This window comes from Sturnus vulgaris, unplaced genomic scaffold, assembly GCF_052056855.1.
Source record: "Sturnus vulgaris isolate bStuVul1 unplaced genomic scaffold, bStuVul1.hap1 Scaffold_141, whole genome shotgun sequence".
In the NCBI taxonomy this organism is placed as follows: domain Eukaryota; kingdom Metazoa; phylum Chordata; class Aves; order Passeriformes; family Sturnidae; genus Sturnus; species Sturnus vulgaris.
The window spans coordinates 1,237,820-1,258,861 of record NW_028276063.1 but is presented as its reverse complement, the minus strand read 5'-3'; the positions used below and the strand labels follow the sequence as shown (position 1 = coordinate 1,258,861).

Genomic DNA, 21,042 nt, shown 5'->3' with positions numbered 1-21,042 from the left:
CAAGAGTCAGTGTGGTCTGCGTGTGTTATTTTAAATTGCATCAAACGCATGTCTGCAGTGCCACTGACACTGAAGTAAATGAATTCCTGATGCCCCATCCCAGAAATTGCCAGGCAAGGAACAGGAGGTTGGGGTTGCTGAAAGCTCAGGCTTGATGACAGAAAAGTAGCTTGGACTAGGAAGGAAATAGGTTGGACTACAGGGATGTTAAGCAATCATCTTCATGTTTTAGACAAGCTTCCCAGTGAGAAAAATCAGGGGGGAGTTCAACTTAAACCTCTCTTAAAAACCTCTTTTAGAAACTCCTTCAGAAAACTTGTTGGGTTTGGGGATGGGTTTTGGGGTTGGTTTGTGGTTTTTTTCCAAGATAACATTAGAGCTGATACACTGGCTTCACATTTTCAGGTCATCCTCACTGACAGACGAGCTGCAACAATTTGAAACCCAAAGCAAATTGTTGCTGGAGACTGCAGAATATTCATCTGCGTTCAGGCTCGAGTCTTCTGGGAATTCCCTTCCCAATATGCAGAAACCTCCAGCAGCTCCTCCCAGTGCAGGGTCAGCCTGTGCTCACAGGCCTCTGCAAACACTGGAGAATTTGCCTCTTACCATAGCCCCTGTTTCCTTGAAGTAAGGAGGTTCTCCTTCCACCATCTCGATGGCCACAATGCCGAAGGACCAAATGTCCACCTTGGGGCCATAAGGAGACCTGGTCACAACTTCTGGGGCCATCCAGTGAGCAGTGCCCACCATGGAGCTGCACTGGTCCTGCTCAGGGCTGAGCTGAGCACAGAGGCCAAAATCAGCTGAGGACAGAAACAAACACTGTCAAAGACAGCTGCAATGAGGAAACCAAGCACAAAGATTCCCCACTCCCAAGGTGAGAATGCAGTAGTGAAGTCAGCTGGAAAAGTCCTCAGGGCTGTGGCCAAGGAATGATGGAACTGGACCCTTAAATAAACCCTCAGCGTTCATGCAGTGGCTTTTACTGATTCCCTTGCAGTTTAGATTCCAACTCCCGTCCCTCTGGAAGGGCCATGCCCAGAGCAAAGCCACTCCTGACACTCTGCTCCTCTCCTGAGCTCTCTGCACGGGGCAGCCGCTCTCAGCTGGCAGCAGGGGCCGGGCAGTGCCAGCAGCAGCACTTGTGGGGCTCTGACCATCCCTGGAAACAGCTCACACTCACACCCCGGGAGCACCGTGCCTGGCCACGAACACCCACCCAGCTTGACAGAGCCAGCCATTCCCAGAAGGATGTTGGAGCTCTTCAGATCTCTTTGGATCACCCGGTTGGAATGGAGGAAATCCAGGCCCTGCAGACACTGAGAGACAACAAGAAACACAAGAATAAAAATCAATTGTCACAACACATCACACAAGAAAGGACAGTTTGGAATTCTCCCAGCAGCAACTTTGCTGTGACAGGCCAGGAGACAGTCCAGGCAAATGGTTCAAGGCAAAGCTGAGAACAGCAAATCAAATCAAATCAAATCAAATCAAATCAAATCAAATCAAATCAAAGAAAGACAGAGAGAGTACCACAGCAGCAGGAAAGAGGACAAGAACAGAGTAGAAGTGTAGTGATACTGGCAGGCCACTGACTCCAGAGGCTCTTCCTTCTCCAATTCATAAAAAGAACACAGAAACAAAGCCCTGAGCATGGAGCCCCTCCTGCTCTCCCAGCCTGTTTGGAAGGACCATCGTGTCCAAGCCATGGGAAGCACAAGCAGGATCCCTCACCTCCCGACTGACAGCTGCCATCTCTCCTTCAGCCATGCGTGTCTGTCTGACAACGTCCTGCAAAGTTCCTCCATCCATGTATTCCATCACCAGCCAGAGATCTTTGTCAACAAGGAAGCTGGAAGAGGAAAACAACAGCATGGAGATGAATGTGCACTGCTCAATTCCCCCATGGAAAAGCCTCGAGTGGAGTTTTGTTTCCAGGTCACTTGTCAATGAGAACACGATCAGATGGAGAGACATTCCTGCACAGACCTTGGAATCTGCACAGTCTGAAGGAGAAGGAGACACCTGTGAGAAAGGAGATGCCTTAGATGGCAAGCAAGTGAAAAACACAGTTTAGCAACAGCCCAGATCAGTGTGGAACCACAACACTTGCCCCCAGCTGGTTCAGCATCTGAACTCATCAGTTCCACCATTCCCTCCAGAACAAGGCAATGCAACTTCCAGAGTTATCCAGGCAAGGAGGCCGTACAGCACTTGGGACAAAAGTTATCAACTCTTTGGAAAACCTTACACAAAGTCCCTTCAGAAACAGGCAAGGCCATTGAAAAATGGGCAAATGAGGCATTTCTGGAAACCTGGACTTCCTGGCATCTGCAGCAATGGAAAAGAGTTGGGAAGAAGAAGCCAAGGGAAATAATTTCTGCCATGGTTTTTCAGCACTTGTCATAAGGCACAGCAAAGGGGTTCAGCTTGAAGAAAAAAACCAAACAAAAGCATGGAGGGAGTGAACTGCCAGGCTGTTGTTGAAGATATGGCCAGGTCAGGCTTTTTCAGAAGAGGCTACTGACTACGAATGAAAGATTAACACAGGGCCCTTGCACAGGATAAGACCTGAAGCACTCACCTGTCCAAAAAGATGACAATGTTGGGGTGGTTCTTGCCTTTCAGGAGCAGGATCTCATTCACAGCTCGTTCCCTGTTCTGCTCTCTGAGACTCATTTTCTTTATGGCCACCTGAAGTAACATTGCAGACCTTTAGCTGGAGGGGTCTGTGGCAGGAGACCACAGCAAGCATGGAGTGAATCTTTTTGGAGCGACAGAGCCAGGCTGTGCCAAACTGCCTTGGCATGGGACACCAGAGCTCAGCAAGTGCCATTCCCACAGCCCATTTCTCTGCTGGCTGGGGGCTGCTTACAGGACACGTGGCCAGAGACATTTGGCCTTGTAAGCTCTGCAGAAATGGTCCCTCAGCTGTCAGCCTCAAAGCTCTAACAACATTTTCTGCACCTACAGAATCTGCATCTTCTCAAATGGCCTTAGTTTATCACCACTCCGGTGATGATGATCATCATCATCATCGTTATTATTTAAACACATTTTGCAAGCAGGAGGTAATTCTGATGCTGTGAAACAGAGCAAAACAGCCCAGAACCCTTTAGCAATTCTATGGGACTTGGTCATGATTTCAAATGCCACTGCTCTGTTTGGGATTGCACAACAAAGCCAACACAGACATCCATTGTCACAGGGTGTCACTGACACCAGACCCAGTTGTGTTTCAACTGCAGCGTTTAGGAGAGAGCTTTGCTCTGGACATCCATCTTCTCATTTCTCTCCCTCTCTCTCTGTGAACAGCTGCAGTAGGACTAAAACCCCAAACTGAGCCCAAGCAGGATCTCTCCCTAATTAGGCCTAATTAGGCCTTTGAAGATGAAAAGCAGGATGGAAAAACTGCTAAATAGTGTTCCTGTCCAAGGCTGGGATGAAGATAAATTGGGCCTCAGTCTCCACCTGCTGATGCATTCATGGTTTTAGATATGAAGACCAAGCCATGGTGTCCAGCTCTGACAGACACCACTGCCCTCCTTGCATTCCTCTGGGCACTTCAGAAGCACCAAGTCTGTCCCAGCTGTGTTCTGAAGGCTGACACTGCTCTGCCTTCAGAGGAGCAGCCTGTGCAGGAAAGCTCTGCTGGGCCCCCAAAGCTGCAGCCACAGCTCCCAGCAGAGGGGAAAGCCCTCGAGAGCTGCCAGACGTGCTGGACGTGGTGGCACTGACCTCTCCTCCAGTGGCCCTGTCGAGTCCTTTATAAACAGTTCCAAAAGCCCTGGAGACAAAACAGCAGAGAAGAAAGAAGCAGAGCTTTAGGCTCTGGCAGTGAAAGGCAGCCCAGACAGGAGATCTCTGCTGCCTGCAGCATTCACAAAACACCTGCGTGCATCGACCCTTCAAACAGCAGTGCAGCAGCCACCAGCCGTCTGCCATGCAAGGTGTGCAAGAGAAAACTGAGCCCAACACGAAGGAAAAGGGCTGGAGCGAATGTCCACACTGAATTCTTTTAGTTCAAAACCTGAGGTGGGAGTTGGTGTCTAAAGAAGTGGAAAAGAATGTATTTCATCCTTTTGCATTTCCTGCCTAAGACTTGCAGGATCCACAAGGGCCCTGCCATCAGGCAGGTGATGCATTTTCCCCTCGAGTGCAGCAGCTCTGTGTCTGTTACTGAATGCATGGAGTTTATTACCTGTGCTGAAAAAAGCACTTCTTAGTTCTTCTTGAGAACTGTTTTCTGAGAGTCACCAGATGGTGAGTTGCTCTTTAGGGCAATCAAATTCCAGGCACAGAAGACCTTCCAGGTCCTGCTCCTTGCTGCAGGCAGGACACTGCCAGCCTCAGAGGCCTTTGACTGTGCCTTCTGACCACAGTTATCAATTCTGATCAAAACTGAGAGACAGCAGGATCATACCCCAGTGTCGGAGGGTGTTTGGAGCTCTCCTGACTCCAGCAAAATACCTGGGCCCTGCTTGTGCAGAAGGAACTGCCATGCACTTACCCTTGGCCAATCTGCTCCAGTCCCAGGTATTTCTCAGCAGGCTCCCCCACGCTCACGATGTTCCCTGAAAGAAACCACGTGGAAGATGCTCCCTCCCAGATGGAGACCCCGCCTTGCAGCAGAGCCAGAATGCAGCCCCACTCCCTGGGGCCATGAGCCCCTTGGTGTCAGCTGGGGAAGGACAATGAATGACTCGGTGACATTCAGCTGCAGAGCAGCACTGGGTGCAGCTCATGCTGAGACACACACACAGCACCCTGCTCTGGCACACAGGAACAGAACAGACGTACTCAGCTGCATCAGGCACCGCTCCCCTGTCCCCTCTGGCTGCAGGGCTGTGCTGCTGTCAGAATGTTCAGCCCAGGATCCCACAGCGGAGGGAGGTTCAGTGTGCTCTTCCCAAGCAGAAGGAGGTTCCTCGTCCTCTTCCCAAAATGCTGCAGGTTCTCCATCCTCTTCCCAAGCAGAGGCAGGTTCTCCATCATCTTTCCAAGCCGCGAGACGTTCACCATCCACATCCCGTGCTGGGATATGTTCACCCTCCTCTTCCCGAGCCACAGGATGTCCTCTGTCCTCATCCCACACCGGGAGATGTCCGTCGCCCTCATCCCACGCCATGGGAGCTTTTCTATCCTCGTCCCATGCCAGGGGATATCCACCATCCTCCTCCCATGCCGGGAGATGTCCACTGTCCTTGTCCCACACTGCGGGAGCCTTGCTGTTGTATTCCCAAACCACGGGGTGTTCACCATCGTCCCCCAGAACAGCGGGAATCTCACTGCTGTCTTCTTCCTCTTTGGAAGCAGAGGGAGCCAGAGGAGGTGCTGATGCAGCTTTGGTGCCCTGAGGACAGACAGTAGCGTGAGGGACAGGAAGTTCGATCTCAGTTGTCACCTTATTTATCCTCAGCTACACATCCAGCTGCACGAAGCAGAAACAGAGGTCAGAGTTGTACAAACTAACAATGGGCTAAAAGTGACATTGCCACTTATTGTTGGGAATTCGGTATTTCACCATGGCTAAGGCAAATCCTCTGCCTGCAAAACCAGACCTGCAGCTCTTCTAAAACTCTTCAGCAGAAAAGGAGAAAACTGCCAGGGATCCCTTTGCTGCTGCTGCTGCTGCTGCAAAGACCCTGACAGGGACTTTCCTTCGGCCTCCCAGGATGGCACTCGGCTGCCACACACAGAGCTCACAATTTGCTGCACAATTCTGAACACCAGAGGTTTCTTCCCACTCACCGAAGGAGGAGCTGCTTGGGATCCACGCATGAGGTGCCCTGCAATGGGAGAGGGAACATGAACCAGATGCTGGTAGGAAAAAAATTGCCCGTGGTGGGAAATGCCACGGAGCAAGGTAACCCCAAGAGAACATTTTGCTTTCACAGCATCCCTCCAGGAGCCACAGTCCCTTCACAGAGCAAGCAAGAGAACAGCACAAAATCCTGGGCTGTGTCAGTTCTTGGCTGGACCAGCAAACAAAGGGAGTTCCAGGCTCCACTGCCACAGACGCCCTGCTCGAGGGAACAGAACCCCCCCAGGCCTCATTGCAAACGCCTCGCTGGCTGCAGACACCCCCTTTTTGAGCTGCAGCTGCTGGCAGGAGCTCTCCCAAACCAACGGTGTCTTCATGGCAATTTGGTTACAAAGTCAACTCAAAGGTCCAGAGGAAGAACAGAAAGCACACAGCAAGCCCAAAGCCACAGATGCTGCACCGAGAGAAAACCTCAACTTACTTGCCAAGTGGGTTAAAAAATACCCCGAATAAGCCACAGAGTACAGAGTGCAAACTGCAGCAACCACTTGCTGGATCATTGTGGCTGCGCTGCACACGTCTGCAGGCTGCACCCCTGCAGGCACACACGGACACGGGTCAGGGCTGGGCTGGCTGCCGAGAATGCCTCGGGCAGGAGGATCCTCCGGCAGTCAGCAGGCACCCAGAGCCTCTGGGCACTGAGGCCTCTGTGTCCCACAGCAACGGGAGCACCGCTGGGATGTGGCAACGCTCCTGTGACATCACAGCAGCAGCTCACGAAAAGAACGCTTGGAAGGTTCTCTGTGTCACTGTGATAGGTTGACTTAGGAAGAAGAAACTCAGAAGAGGTTCTTCCTAAGGGAATTTTTTCTGTGGGGGTTGGGATACCTGCAACAGCCAATTAGAGAAAGTTAGTTCGCTCCGGGAACACACATTTTGAAGGAGGTAATCCAGAACTGAGTCTCTTTGTCTTTCCGGTGGCTGAGCAGGTAACACCAACCCGAGCTTCCCCCTTCCCCCATGCGGGGGGGAGGCTCGGGAGGCCGCTTGGGCCCCGTTTGCCAACGAGGGGGACCCGATGGCCTGGGGGGAGAAAATGTTTTGTGATAAGACCTTCACGGCTTCCTCCTCCACGGGCCTGCGGCTCTGGCGTGGGGGGGAGGCCGACTCTTGCTGCTGCCGGACGGGCCGGGCCTGCCCGGGTGGCCATGAGCAGTGTGGGGCTGCAGCCCAGCCCCAGAAAGGCTGATTGACACCTCAGCTGCCCCCCCAGCACGGCCTGAGCCTGGCCCAACTTTAGTAGTTGTGTTAAACTTTAACTCTTTAGTGCTCAGATAAGGTTTGCAAAGCCTTCAGCCTTTCCTTTGAATATGAAAGGGAATAAAAAGATTTCTGAAGTCAGTGATGTAAGAGATAAGTTTTTGAGATGGAAGGAGAATGAGAAGATGCTGAAATGTCTGAAAATATTTTTGTAAAATTGTAGGGATGAACTGATGTACTGAATATTCCTATAAACCATGGAAAGAGACATGGGGGGATGGAAATGTTCCATTTAATAGATGATTTGACCAAAGAGCACCGGTGTTGAGAATTTCTTCCCTGAGAAAAGAAGGGGATTTCGGTTTTCTGAAGATAAAGCCTGAGCAGAGAGAAAGGAGACAGAGAGAATCTTTGCTGTCGAACATTTCATTCTTAAAAGTAATACCCCATGAGACAAACATGGCCCACATCTACAGCTTTGGGACGGCTGTAGAGTTGGGAGGAGCGTCACGGTTGCAGGTTCTCGGGCGGATGCAAATCGTGAAAGATAAAACCACAAGAGAACTGTCTTTTTCCTTCCTCTGGGAAAAATCCCTACAACTTCAATAAAAAGAGGCTTCTCTCTCCAGAAGTGAACAGAGAAAGACTAAATTGGGCACTGACCAAAGTATTTGCTGTATGTTTGCTTTGTTGTTATGAAGATTAGGAGAGGGTGGGAAGGAGTGATCTGAAAAAATCTTATTCTGAATTTTTTTTCCTTTCTCTTTGTTTATGTAGTTAATAAATTTTCTTTTATACTCTCTCAAGTTTTAGGCCTGCCTTGCTCTTTTGCTGCTGGTTCTGTCTCACAACAGGAAAAATAAGTTTATTTAAATTGGCAACTCAAAACGAAGACAATGACAAAGAGAGAATAATAGAAATGGAATAGAGGTGGGGGGAGAGAAAGAAAGTGACAGAGCCAGATTAAGTAGAAAACCTCTCCAGTCTGTGGATCCCAGTGGCTTCCTGTGGATGCTCTACATCTCTATCTTCTTGGTGCTCAGGGTCCCCCACAAACACGGAGTTCAGGGGGTCCATACACACTTGGGGCAGGTGGGAAGGCCCAGGTTCCTCCCCTGGCAGGGACAAGTCTGACACAGGCTCTGGCAGCAGCCTCTGGCTCTGCTGCATCCCTTTGCATCAGGAGCAGTGCTCTGCTGCAAGGCCTCAGCAGTGAGTCTGGGCAGCGCTTTGGGGCTCTTGGATGGATTCTGGCACCTCCTCAGCTGCCCCTCACGGCAATGTGCCGTGGATGTGGCCTTCCCGGGCTGGGCATTTTCCAGCGGAGCCAGTTTGTGTGAGGGAGGATGGGTGTTGAGTGCCTGTGAGCAGAGGTTCCCCCACAGCCCCAGAACTCTCGTCCTCCCTGGCTGGCTGTGGGCAGTGTGTGCAAACGTGGCCTCAGCAGATGAGCCTGTGGGCTACGGCCTCCCCCAGCCCCAGCCTGGCCCAAGCTGATTTTCAGGACAGCTGCTGGCTTTGGCTTTCTTTGGATACATTCTCCTGCCTCAGTCTCGTGTCCTTGTCCCTAGACCAGAGGCAATTGATCAATGGTGTCACCTTGATGGTACCTCAGGTGCTGTTAGGCCGCTCAAGTCCCAGGCCAAAGCTGCAGTCAGGTGAAGGAGGGCTGGGCTGGGCTGGTCTCAGCCTCTTTATTCAGTTTCGCCATAATGTGCAAATCTCCTTCCTGGCAGCATTTAAGCCATTGCCCATAACATTTCAGTGTGTGACACCGCTGCTGTGCCCAGAAGCCTGTGAGGCCCAGTGGCCCAGGACAGACCCCCCGAGCCCCACAGTGCCAGGCCTGGCTTTGCAGGCTGGGCTGTGCGGGGCCAGAGGAATTGGCCGGATGGACGCAGGCAGGGAGTTGTGGTCAGCGGCTCCATGGGCGGCTGCAGGCCGGGGATGAGGGGTGTCCCTCAGGGAGGGCTCTGCCTCGGCCCCGGGGGGGCCCAATGCGAGGGCGAGGGGCTGGGGGGGCCATGGGGGCGTTCGATCAATGGGGAGGGCCCGGGGAGTGCTGAGAAGGGGGTGGGGAGTGGGGGGGAGGGAGGGGTCCCATGGATTTGGGGGGGGTCTTGATGAGTGTGGGGGGAGTCCCATGGATTTTGGGGTCCTGGTGACGGGGGGGAGCGGTGAGTGGGGGGGTCCCATGGATGGGGGAGGGGCTGTGAGTGAGGGGGGGTCCCAGCGCTTTGGGGGGGTCGGTGAACGGGGGCGCAGTGAATAGGGGGAGCCCCGGTAAATTGGGAGGGGCCCTGGTGATAACCGGAGGAGGGGGGGGAAAGGAGCGAGCCCCAAGGGACTCCCCCCGGTGCTGGGGACACCCCGGTGCCCCCCCAGCGCACGCCCCCCCCCCCCCCCATTCCCGCTCCTGTTCCCGGGGAAAGTCAAAGGGGAGGGGAGGGGCGGAATCCCCGGGATGGGCAGGGGGGGCACAAAGGGGGGTCCGGGCCCTGTGCACCGGAGGGTGGTCGGTACACGAGGGGGGGGGTCCAGTCCCGGTGCCCGAGGGGGCGTCCCGGTGCCCGGTGATTCGTGAGGGGCTGTCCGGTGATTCCTGGGGAGGTCTCCGGTGGTCCTGGTGCATGACGGGGGGGTCCCGGTGACTCATGGAGGGGTCTCCGGTGATCTCGGTGCCCGAGGCTGGCGATGTTTGAGGGGGGGTCCGGCGGTCCCGGTGCACGATGAGGGGGTGTCACTGCTCGATTGGGGGGGGAGTCCCGGTGCACGGTGACGGTGCTGATTGATGGGGGAGGTCCTCTGGTGGTCCCGGTGCCCGGTGATTGATGGAGGGGGTCTCCGGCGATTCCTCGGGAAAGGGGGGGCGGTCCGGTGATGCCGGTGCACGAGGAGGGGAGAGAGGAAACTCGAGGGTCCTGAGGGGGTCCCGGTGCACGAGGACGGTTAAATTCGGGGGTGCTGGTGCTCGGAGGGGGGGTTGGTTCCTGGTGTGTGACACAGAGAGAGACCCCGGTCACACTGGGGACCCTGGCATGGGGCTGGTGACACTCAGGGGATCCGGGTGGCACAAGAAGCTGGGGGCACCTGGTGACACAGGGCTCTCGGTGTGACTCTCGCGGGGCTCTCAGTGACACGAAGAGCCCCAAATTCCTCTGGGTGACACAAAGAGCTGCCCAAACTGGTCTGGGTGACACGAGGAGACGGTGGCACGAGAGGAGCCCTTTGCACGAGGATCCGTCGCACGAGGACCCCCAAAATTCCTCGAGCGAACTCCCCGAAATCCTCGCGCGGGACCCCCCACTCAGCACGAGCCAAACCCCCCCTCCCCTCCTGCTCCTCACCCCGGGGGGTCTCCGGGTGATCCCGCCCCAGGTCCTCCCCTTTCTCCCTTTTCCCCTTAGGGATGGGAAGGTCGGAGGGACTGAAGGGGGGGTGCAGGTGCGGGTTTTTTCCGGGGGGGTCCCGGCGGCCCCCGGGACGGGGTCAGTGCTCAGCAGCGGGGCCGCGCCGCTCGCACCCGTTGGCCGAGATCGAGGGGGGCGGGGGCGGCCCGGGGACCCCTCTGGGCCCCCAAATCACACCCGGTTCTGCTGCTTTAGTCCTGTGCTCCCAGCGCCGATTTTTCTCTTTATTCAAGTCTTTTGGTGTATTTTTTTTTGCTAAGATTTAATAAACCTTTAAAATTTTACAAAGTGAGCGTCGTTTCTCCAACCCTGCGCTGCCGGGGTAGGAGGTGAAGCTGGAAGGAGGGAGGCGAGTGGAAAGCTGGTTTGAAGGGTCTTCATTTACTTCTCATTATCCTGCTCTGAGTTTTTGGAGTTTTCTGCCTGAAATCTCTCCCCTCTCCCACTCATCCACAGGGGTTTGGGGCAGTTTTCCCTTTTTGGGGGAAATTAAAGCCAAGCACAGACGCTCCTAATTAGGGGTAGCGGCAGTGCAGCTCCAGGGCTGCGAGCTGAGCCGGAGGCAGCGAACACGCGGGGCTGGGAAAGGCGTGCCGGGAGCTGCGGAGAACTTTGTTTGTGTTCCCAGGCCAATGGCGGCTCAGGCCCGGGCCCGTTCCAGGGCTGTTCCTCATCTCCGCCTTTGCCCTCCCACAGCCCGGGGGGCAGTGAGAGCGCGGGCCGAGGCTGGGCCGTGTGCAGAGCCCGCCCCTCGCTGCCATTGGCTGATTGTGCCAATGTCACTCCTGGTTGTCGCGCGCTGATTGGGCAGAGCAGCAAAGGCGCCATTGTGGCAGCGTCTGTGCGGGCCCGGCAGCGGCGGCAGCGGCCGGAGCCCGGGGAGGCGGCGGCGGAGCTCGGAGGCGGCCCCAGCGCAGGTGGGAGCCGCGCTCGGTTGTGCGGGGGCTCGGGGCTCGCTGCGGGCCGAGGGGGCGGCAGGGGGCTCTGGCGGGTTGGTTGTGCCGGTGCGGGCCCGTGTTGGCGCTGGGCTGAGGGCGCTGCGGGAGCGGCTGCCCGCGGTCTCCTTCCCGCTGGGGCCTCGGCAGGAGCCGGTGCCGGAGCAGCGCTGGCTCGTCCCGGTTCTTGTGGGTGGCACAGAGGTGTCTGCCCTGTGCCTGGGGCTGTGCGGGAAAATTCCCGTGGCCAGAGGTTTTTGTGCCCGCAGGAGACAGAGGAGTCCTTCAGAAGTGACTTTATTGATGAACAAAGAGAGAGGCCATGCGGCATTTGCCATGCGGTCTCTAAAGCGTCGCCTCCTTTTTATCCTCATTTTCCCGCCCCCATCTCCGTCCCCTCTGGCTGAGGTACTTGGAAGGTTCAGACTTCCCGATCCACCTACTGCATGTCCTCGTTAATATGCACTCCTACTACGATATTAATCTTACTGCTTTCAATCCCTCCTTTTCTCATTTTCTCAAGAATAGCGCTAAAACAAACTTTTAATTTCCATTGACTCAATCTCTTTTCCTGCGTCCTCTTTGGAGCAAGGTGTCGTGCATGGTAAAAAGCTGAGAGTTGCTGCAGCACGTCAGAGGAGGAGCAGCATTCGTTTAAGCCATGGTCTGCCAGGGAACCCCGAAAACGTGTCCCATTCCCATCCTTTCTCTGGAATACGAGCTATTTTCTTATTTCGTTTGTTATCTCTTTCACCACTTTTCAGTTATCATCTATTTGCGAACAACAGTTTGAGTCATTTAATTTTGCGTAAACTCCTCCTCCTTCTGTTAATAGATAATCTGATCCTATCCCATGGGAAATGTCTCCTTCCTTATTTCAGTGGATTGGCTCTGGTGTCTGTTCATCTTTTTTGCGTTTTTGGGTGCTCCCTCCATCCAGGGCTGCATCAATTGACCACTTTTCTCGAATTAAATCACCACATACTTGGATTTCCAACTCATTTCCCTGAACTTGTGGCCCCAAAACCACCCCAGTGCCCCAATACACCCTATATAACCTGGACAGTGACAGCACAGGTTGGAGCAGGGAGAGGGATGATTCCCCCCCACATTTTTTAGTAAAGCTTTCCCAACATTCTCCGTTTGCTGATTCCCTTTGCAGCTTAACCAATTTCTGTTGCAGTCAGATATCCTCACTATGGGCTCTGCCTTTAGCTGTGCAAATTCCATCTGTGCAAGCAGGCAGAGCTTGGGGTGAGAGACAGAGGCTGTCACCGAAATTCCTCCCCCAGGCATGAAGATCCTGGTTCATTGTGCACACATTGCCCTAGCAGTGTTAATTTGCATTTCTAAAGCTCCTCTCGTGGCTGTGCCTGGATCCAGTGCTTCTATTCCAGAGCAGCCATTAGGTGATCCACATGTGCACCCCCACAATCTGTTTTTTTTTCTTTTCTCTTTTTTTTTAAACAATTTTGTACAAACTGTTTATGTGTTGAAGCCTCACCATTAATACTCTTCTAGTTTTGCAAAATGCACCATAAAGGTGAGCATCGAAAAACTCTTTCTGAAATTCTGCCATCATTAAGAGCCACCCACAAATACACACAAAGAAATTCCAATGCAATCTAGATTTTTCTATTTCTTCTCCTAAAAGTAAAAATTGATTCTCACACCCCTGGTCCAAACCCAACTCAGAATATAAAAGTAGGATTACTATGAAAAATTTTTCTAATGGTGTAATCTTGTCACTGAAACTGCAGGAAAAACAAAAACTCTCCAACAATATGTTAATGTTAGAGAGTCAAGGCATTACTTGATCCTGGTCAGGATGAGCAACAGAAATAATTTCATCCACACATAGCCCGGGTGTGCAGAGAAAATCATTCCATGAGATGTGAATTTTACGGGATTTTCCCTAAACTTTTTACTGTCTGAACCCATTGAAATCCATTGGTTTAGTGTTCATTGCTTCCAAGTTGTGTAGTTCTTAGTGTTTGGTTTCCTATTGCACACGGATTTATCCTCTTCTGATGTTAATTAGATCCACATTCCTGGATTTCCTTCTCAGCCTTTTCCAGACCAGGTGTCTCCATCTGGGCCAGGGGCAGTGTCTGGGGTGGGTGTTCCTTGATGTTTGCTGACGTTTCCTTGATGTTGTGTTGAATGTCGTTCTCTTTGTGGGTATCTTTTGGGCTATTCCCAGGTTGTTGCAGTGGTTATTTCTGTTGAGTGGTCTAAAATTCCTTTTTAAAAAAGCTTTTAAAATCTCTTTCCTGGGACAAATATAAAGCAAGCTTGACTAGTAAAATGAAATGTAAAAAAAATTAAATTTGGTATACTTTCCAGCAATGGAATCGCAGGCAGCCCAGTGTGTGAGTGTAATTGAGAGGCAGAGTCCTGGGTGGATGCTGTGAACAGCAAAGTGCCAAGGCAGGCTCTGTGCCAGCCCAGCTTCCTGTGGCAGAGATTTCACAAGAGACAGGATTCTGGCCACAGACTGCATGAAATATACATCCCTTATCTCCAGCCTGCACTAGGTGGAGAATTACCAGGGTAAGGAATTGCAAAGATCAATTCCACGGGAGAGAATTGAATATCTGCCCTGGCTCTGGCCAAAGGTTATAATGGCCGGATGCTTGGCCTTCAGCCAAGGGCACACACTGATTCAGAAAACACTTCCTAAATGCAGCAACATGTTGCATATTCGTAGACCTTCATGCATTATTCAGAATCATTCTCCTTGACCTGTAAATAATTCTTTTTCCTTCTCTGGTGTTCCATAATCCAGGACTGTGAATAATTTTCTGATTATCTTTTTTAGGATTCTCTGAGTTATTTACATGAACAAAAGCTTTTTACATCAAAACATTATAGTCCAAAGAATTATATTTATCACTACTACTTATAAGTTCTGTTAATCACAGAACTAAAACTATATTCACGCAGCAAAGTTTTTCAACATAGAATATTCATTTTAATATTTACAAAAAGCCAGTAATGTAATATAATACGTACTTAAAACACACATACAATTCAAATTTCTTTTCTGAGACTTGAAGTGCCATAGCTAGGTCACCAGTTGTTTTGTTATTTTTCATTTTCTCAGCTTTTGTTTCTTTTCTCTTGTCCATACCACAACATTGAAGCTATTGGGGTTTAAAAAGTCATACAATATTCTGGCTAGAACCGGGAATCCTCAATCCAGGTCCTGCAATTTCCTATTAATGCTCACAATTCTTGCACGTCCTTTTCAGTCCTGGATTACTTCTGAGATTCCCCAGATCCTCTCTGGGTCAATACACCACCAACCTTCATTCAAAATACATCCTGAATATTTAACACTATTCTCCATCATTTCCTCTTTTATTTCAAATACTCAAAAATTATTTTTAGCCTGAACATTCAGCCATTTCACAGAGGCTTCTTCTGCCACTTCTTGTCCTCCTGATTGCAGCAAGTCATCCACATCCTGCATTAACGCAATCCCTGGGTAAATTCTTGTGATATTTTCTGCAAGGCTTGCCCCAATAAGGCTGGTGCTTCCGTGCATCCCTGCAGAAGGACCGTCCATGTCTTTCCCATTTTCCCTTCTACCTCTTGTTCCCACTCAAAGGCAAAATCCAGTTTACCATCCTGTGTAATTGGGCATCCCCAGAAAGCATCTTTGCCATCAAGGACTGAATGGTGGCAGTGTGAGGAGGGCACCTGGTTCAGGATGGTGTAAGGATGTGAGAGCCCGTGGGTGCTGGGGCCCCCTTGGGCCCTGGGGTTCATCCCTCAGGGGCTGTAGAAACTCTGCCATGGCCTTTGCCTTCACCTTGGCCTTTTCCTCATCCCTTCTTGCATTCCCTGCTGTGCCTTTGTGACCAAGTGCTCCAGGGGCTTCTTCTGCCCCTCCTGCAGCCCCCTCAGTGCCTGGGGGTGCTCATCCTCTGACAGCTGCTGAGCTTTCTGCTAAATCATTCCTTTCTGCAGTGACCCAGAGAAAGTCCTTAAAAGCTAATCTGGATGCTTGCCCGTCCAATGCCCATTTCGCAGCTGTTCCTTCGTGCTGCTCCTTGTGCTGTGGCTGCCGTGGCCAGCCCGTATCCCAGAGCCGGTGCCTGTCCTGCCGCAGTGTCCAAACGCGGCCCCCCCGGCGGGCAGGGCCGGCAGCTCCACGGGGCCGGGCAGCGGCCGGGGCGTCCCGCAGCCTCCTGGGGGCCGGGGGCCACTGCCGGGCCTGCAATTGCCGGGGGGTGCTGGGCTCAGGCAGCGCCCGGCGCTGAGCCCCGGCTGCCCCACAGCCCCGGCCCGGCCCCGCAGCTCCCCACAGGCCCCCAGCCCGTGCTCCCGGTGCCGCCCCTCTGCGCCCGCTCCTGCCGCTGCCCAGCACAGAGAAACCCCCTGCAATCCTCACCTCCTTGTGTGCCTGTCCTGGCAACCGGGGATACAAACGATCTGCAGCAGCTGGCAACTTCTGAGGATCAAATCCTGCTGGAAAACATCCTCAGAATTTTTCTCTTCCTCATCTTTTCCATCACCCTTTTTCTTCCCACAGAGATTCCTCCTTCTGCTTCTTTCCTGAACCATATTCCTGCACACTCCCCTTCACCCAATCCCTTCCCAGCACACCAACACCATCCATCTCTTGCTGTCTAAATCTCTTCTGGACTTCCCTTATTGCCCCTCTGGGTGTCCATATCCTTGATTACCTCTGGAATAATGTACAAACTACCTCAACATGCTCCCAAGGGACCCTTCAGAGATATTTTGGGATCATCATCTCTTTTGCTGGGATCCCTTCGTGGCTTTCCCTTTTTACCCTCCATGGGTGCCCTGCCATGTTTAGTCCCCGAAGATCCCACTGTAGTCCCTGCTGAGATTTTCAGTGCTGTCTGGCTGCCGACTCTTCCCAGCCCCCCTGATCTGTCACTCGTCTGTCTCCGGGTCCCAGCGCCCCCCGGCAGGGGAATTTGGGGAGGTGGGAGCGGGGAGCGCCAAGGCCGGGCCCCCCCGCGCTGTGGTGGCGGCAGCGGCTGCAGTGGGGAGCGAGTGCGGGCGGGAGCGGCCGAGAGCCCAGCGCTGCCCCAGCCCGAGCTGCCCCAGCTCCATCGCTGCCCCTGCGCTGGGATGCTGTGGGTTTGGGGGGAAGAGGGAGCCGGCAGTGGGTGCTGGGCCTGGGGGCAGCAGGAGAAGGGAAGGAGAAGCAGGGTTGAAGAACAAAATGGTCAAAGGATGCACGTGGGAGGAGCAGGTGGGATTGTGCAGGAGAAAGAAGAGTAATGGAGGATGAGGAGTGTGAGGAAGAGTAGGGACACCGCAAGAGGGTCAGAAATGGGAAGCAGCACAATGTTCCACTCCTCCCTGTATCTGCAGCCTCTGCCCCAGCCCCAGGAGCGTTGCTCCCCCCACATGCAGCAGGTGACTGAAGAGGACCATCCATGATTTCCACAGGGGTGAATCTTGGTGTTTGTGAGCTTTATTGGGCTAAATGTTGGTGCTTTGGTTTTTTGCAGCGGCTGAATCTTTATATTTTGGAAGGGATTTGGGCTGAAACTTGCTTTTTGGGGAGTTTTTGATCTATGTCTTGATGTTTGGATAATTTTTGTGCTGAATCGTTGTGTTTTGGAGGTTCTTAGAGACGCAAGATGCCCAATGACTTCCTGAATTGCACTTTGGAAGGAGAAACCCCCAGCCCAAGGTGCTCTCTTGTGTTTTCCCCCAAACCAGGATTTGTCATTCCAAAGGTGTCGGTGGATGGAGGAGGAGGAAATACCCCAGAGATCCCACAGGAAGAGGGGCTGCAAACCCAGCCCAGGGATCTGCGAGGAGGAAAGACCCTCCCTGAGCCGGGAAGGCGGCCGGAGATCCAGGCAGAGCTCAGAGCTGGTGGAGAAGCCTCATGGAGGGGAGAAGCCCCACAAGTGCTTGGAATGTGGGAAGGGTTTCAGCTACAGCTCCAAGCTGATCCAACACCAGATGATCCACACTGGGGAGAAGCCCTACGAGTGTGGGAAATGCAGGAAGAGCTTCAGGACTATTTCTTATCTGATGCAGCACCAGGTGATCCACACAGGGGAACGGCCCTACACCTGCTTGGAATGTGGGAAGAGTTTTGCGTGGAGCACTGCCCTGAGAAGCCACCAGCGCATCCACACTGGGGAGAGGCCCTACAAGTGTCCTGAGTGTGGGAAGAGGTTTCAGACCAGCTCCAGTCTCCTCCTACATGAGCGGATTCACACAGAGGAGAGGCCCTTCCGCTGCCCTGACTGCGGGAAGAGATTCAACCGCAACGACACCCTCACTGTCCACCGGCGCATCCACACTGGGGAGAGGCCCTACGAGTGTCCTGAGTGTGGGAAGAGCTTCTCACAGAGCTCTCACTTGACCCGACACCAACGGAGGCACCACTAAGGGAAGCCCTGTGAGTGCCTGAGTGTGGGAAGAGCTTCGTGCTCTGCTCCAGCTCCATCCCCCGTGGGAGGATCGGTGTTGGATGATCCCCAGTGACCCCCGTTGGGCAGAGCCCTGGTGATCCGTGGGACTGGTTATCCCCGTTGGGTGGGGGGAAGGGGTTGGAGAGATTTCTTTCCCTTCTCCTTGTTTTGCTGTGATTTGGTTGGTAATAAATTCCCTCGCTGTGCCCAGGCTGGCTCTGTTGTTCCCGTGCCGGTGCTCGGGGCGGGATCTCTCCTGTTCCTTCTGTCAACTGCCGGGCCTCTCCTCAGCCAATCAGAGAATGCGATGAAGAAGATTCAGCCAATCAGAGAGAGCAGCTGTGATGACTCACCGGTTGCCGGGCAGACCCGCAGCACCCAGTGTTCCCCACCTGGACCCGCCCTCCCCGCCCAGTCACGATCCCCCCACGGGGTCCCCCCAGTTCCTCCCCAGTCCCGCCCCACAATAAACGGGACCGGGGCGAACTGGGAAACTTTACTGGGAACAATGGGAGCAGCTGTGCTGGGGGGTCACACGGTGCCTCCAAAATCAGCGGGTGGATGGATCTGGGGGTCCCAGCTGGTGGAAGGCTACTGCTGCTGGCTCAGGAGCTCTGTGGGCAGAGAAGAGTGGGTGACCCTGGGTGGGGGCCCCAGGGGGAGCACACACGCTCCAGGATAGGGGGCATATGACTCCCTAGGACCCCCCTCACCTTCTTTCGCAGGTAGAGCCGAGCCCCTGGGCCAGGAAGCCGAAGCCAAACACGGAACCCTCGATCCCCATTGGCACCTTGCTGCTGGCGGAGTCCGGCGGCATCTCTGGGTGTCCAAAGGGGTCAGGACCCCCAAAACCTCTCAGACACCCCAAGCCCCTGCAAGCACCTTCCCAATCGTCCCCAGCCCACACAGGGCCCCCTGAAACCTCCTCCTAAACTCTTCCCAGCCACCCCAGGACCCACCAAAGCACCTCCTGTCCCTTTCAGGATCCCACAGCCCCCTCCCAATTGCCCCCCACTGCCCAAGAACCCCCAAACCCTCTCCCAGTCCCTTCCCAGTCCCACCAGGATTCACCTACACCATCCCAGTCTCTTCCCATCACAACCAGCCTCATTCCAACTGCTTTCCAATTCCTGATCATTTTCCATCCCCTCCAGACTCCCTCAAATTCCTCCCAGTAACACCCAGTACCCCCAAACTCCCTCCCAGTGCCCACCAGGACCCCTACACCCCATCCCGCCCTCCCCAGCATTCTTCAAACTCCTTCTCAGACCTTCTAAACCCCTGAGCCGTACTCCCAATTTCAAGTAGACTCTCTGAAACTCTCCCCCAGTTACTCCCAGCACACCCTAATCCGTCTTCCAGCTCTCCCGGTTCCTCTCCCACTCCCCCCACACTGTGGGGTCCGGGCCGTGCCCCAGTGCCGGCTCAGGGGGTGCTCCAGGCTGACGTCTCCACCTGGAGCTGGAGCTGACCCCGTGCCAGGAGGGGTTTCCAGCAGCACCAGGAGCTGGTAGAAATCCAGTCCCCATTGGGGACCAGGTCAGTGGCCACCACGTGTCCCGAGAGCTCCTGCTGGCCCTGGAACCAGCTCAGCTGGATGTCGGCAGGGTAGAAATCCATGAGGGAGCAGGGCAGGCAGCCGGGGCCCGGGCTGGGAGCTCGAGGGCCGCAGTGAGATGGGGACACTGGGGGGCGCTGGGAGAGAGTGGGGACACACTGGGATCAGCTTGGGGGAACTGGGATATGTGAAGGAGGGCTGGTGTGGTACTTTGAAAGACTGGGAATAAAATTGGAGAGAGTGGAGTGGATTGGAATAATGAGAGAGAGGGTAGCGGTCTGGAATTGGACTGAAAAGGACTTGGAACAGACTGGAAGTGCCTGGGAAGGCACTGGGAGAGACGGTGGAGGTCCCGGATTGGAATTGGAAACGCTGGGAGTGGACAGGGAATGGAATGGCTGTGGACTGAGAGGAATTTGGAGGGACTCTGGTGAAACTGGGAGGGACCATGAGGACGCCGGGACAGACTGGGATGGACTGGGAGAGACTGGGATGGACTGGGAGAGCCACTGTAGTCACTTGGGGTGAGGGGCAGGAGGCCCCGGGGATGGGCACAAGAAGGGCTGACGTGTCTCGGGTGATTCCCAGGGAGGTTTTGGGGGGCTCCAGGGTCATTCCCAGGGCAGGGCCCGAGGGGACACGCTGTGCCCCACGCTCACCTCTGCGCTCCACAAGGAACGGGCTGGACAACTCGTAGTTGTGCCGGCAGTGCCTGTCCACCGCAGCCCGTCTGTACTCCATCCATTGCGGGTCGCTGTTCCAGTGCCTGGCAGCCTTGTCCCCAAAGGAGGTGTCCCCACGTGCAGCCCCACATCGCTGCCCAAGTGCAGGAACTGCTCCCGGTTGGAGATGTTCCTCTCCACGAACCTCAGCCGGTCGGTGCCGTGAATGAAGTGACACTCGGACTAAACCATCTCCTGGAACAGCGCTGTGTGTGCAGGACACAGGTCCGGGGGTGTCCCCCCAGCAGCCCACAGTAGCCAAGAGCTCCGGGGCAACCCCGGCTCCTCAGCCCCAGTGCCCCGCGGCCGCCATGGGACCCTTCTTCCCGCTGTCCCAGTTCCTCTTTTCCACCCTTCTTTGTCTTTTCCTCCCCCTTTCCCAACACTCCCCAGTCGCCTGCCCCCCGCAACATCTGTTTGGGGGTCCCACCTCCCCATTTCCCTTTCTCTCACCACTGTTCCCACCGTTCCCACCACTTCCCTTCCCGCCCCTCCCGCTCACCCGAGAGCTCCGCGCCCCCAGCCCGGGGGGCTCCCAGTGGCACCAGTAGGGCCCCAGCTGCCCCACACGCCCCATGGCCAGCGCCGGGCAGGGTCTGACACCTCTCCCCTGTTGGAACCCTGGAAACTGAGGGGTTTGGGCTTTCTGTGCTGACAGGCACTGACCCCCAGGAAAACACTGCTTTTGACCTGAGGCTCTGAAGAAGGTTTCCAGAATTGAGTGATAGATCTGGGATCACTGGTGTGTTGTTGGAATAGAAATGTGCAGTGTCACATAGTGGAAAATTTAGAATTTGTGATTTTAGAATATAGTAATATATATTAAACAAGATGGAGATTTTAGGGCGGAGGTTTCTTTCTTCTTCACTTTCTTCATGGGTCAAGGTGGTACTTCTGTAATTAGAAAATTCCGCATTTCAGGTCACGGGTGATTGGTTCTTGGGCTATTATGGTGTCTTTTTTTAATT

The 21,042-nt window shown here is 54.1% G+C and overlaps 1 protein-coding gene across 1 annotated transcript in view; it reads left to right on the top strand.

The window, feature by feature from the left end:
* Positions 1 to 17,771, top strand: part of LOC148219408 (uncharacterized) — a gene marked incomplete at its 5' end in the record, with an annotated part of 42,155 nt that extends 24,384 nt beyond the window's left edge. Inside the window, one exon of the mRNA XM_088157674.1 lies at positions 17,257 to 17,771. Within this exon, the coding sequence (XP_088013800.1) occupies positions 17,257 to 17,771 (515 nt within the window). The remainder of the gene's footprint in view (positions 1 to 17,256) is intronic.
* Positions 17,772 to 21,042: the final 3,271 nt, after the last annotated feature.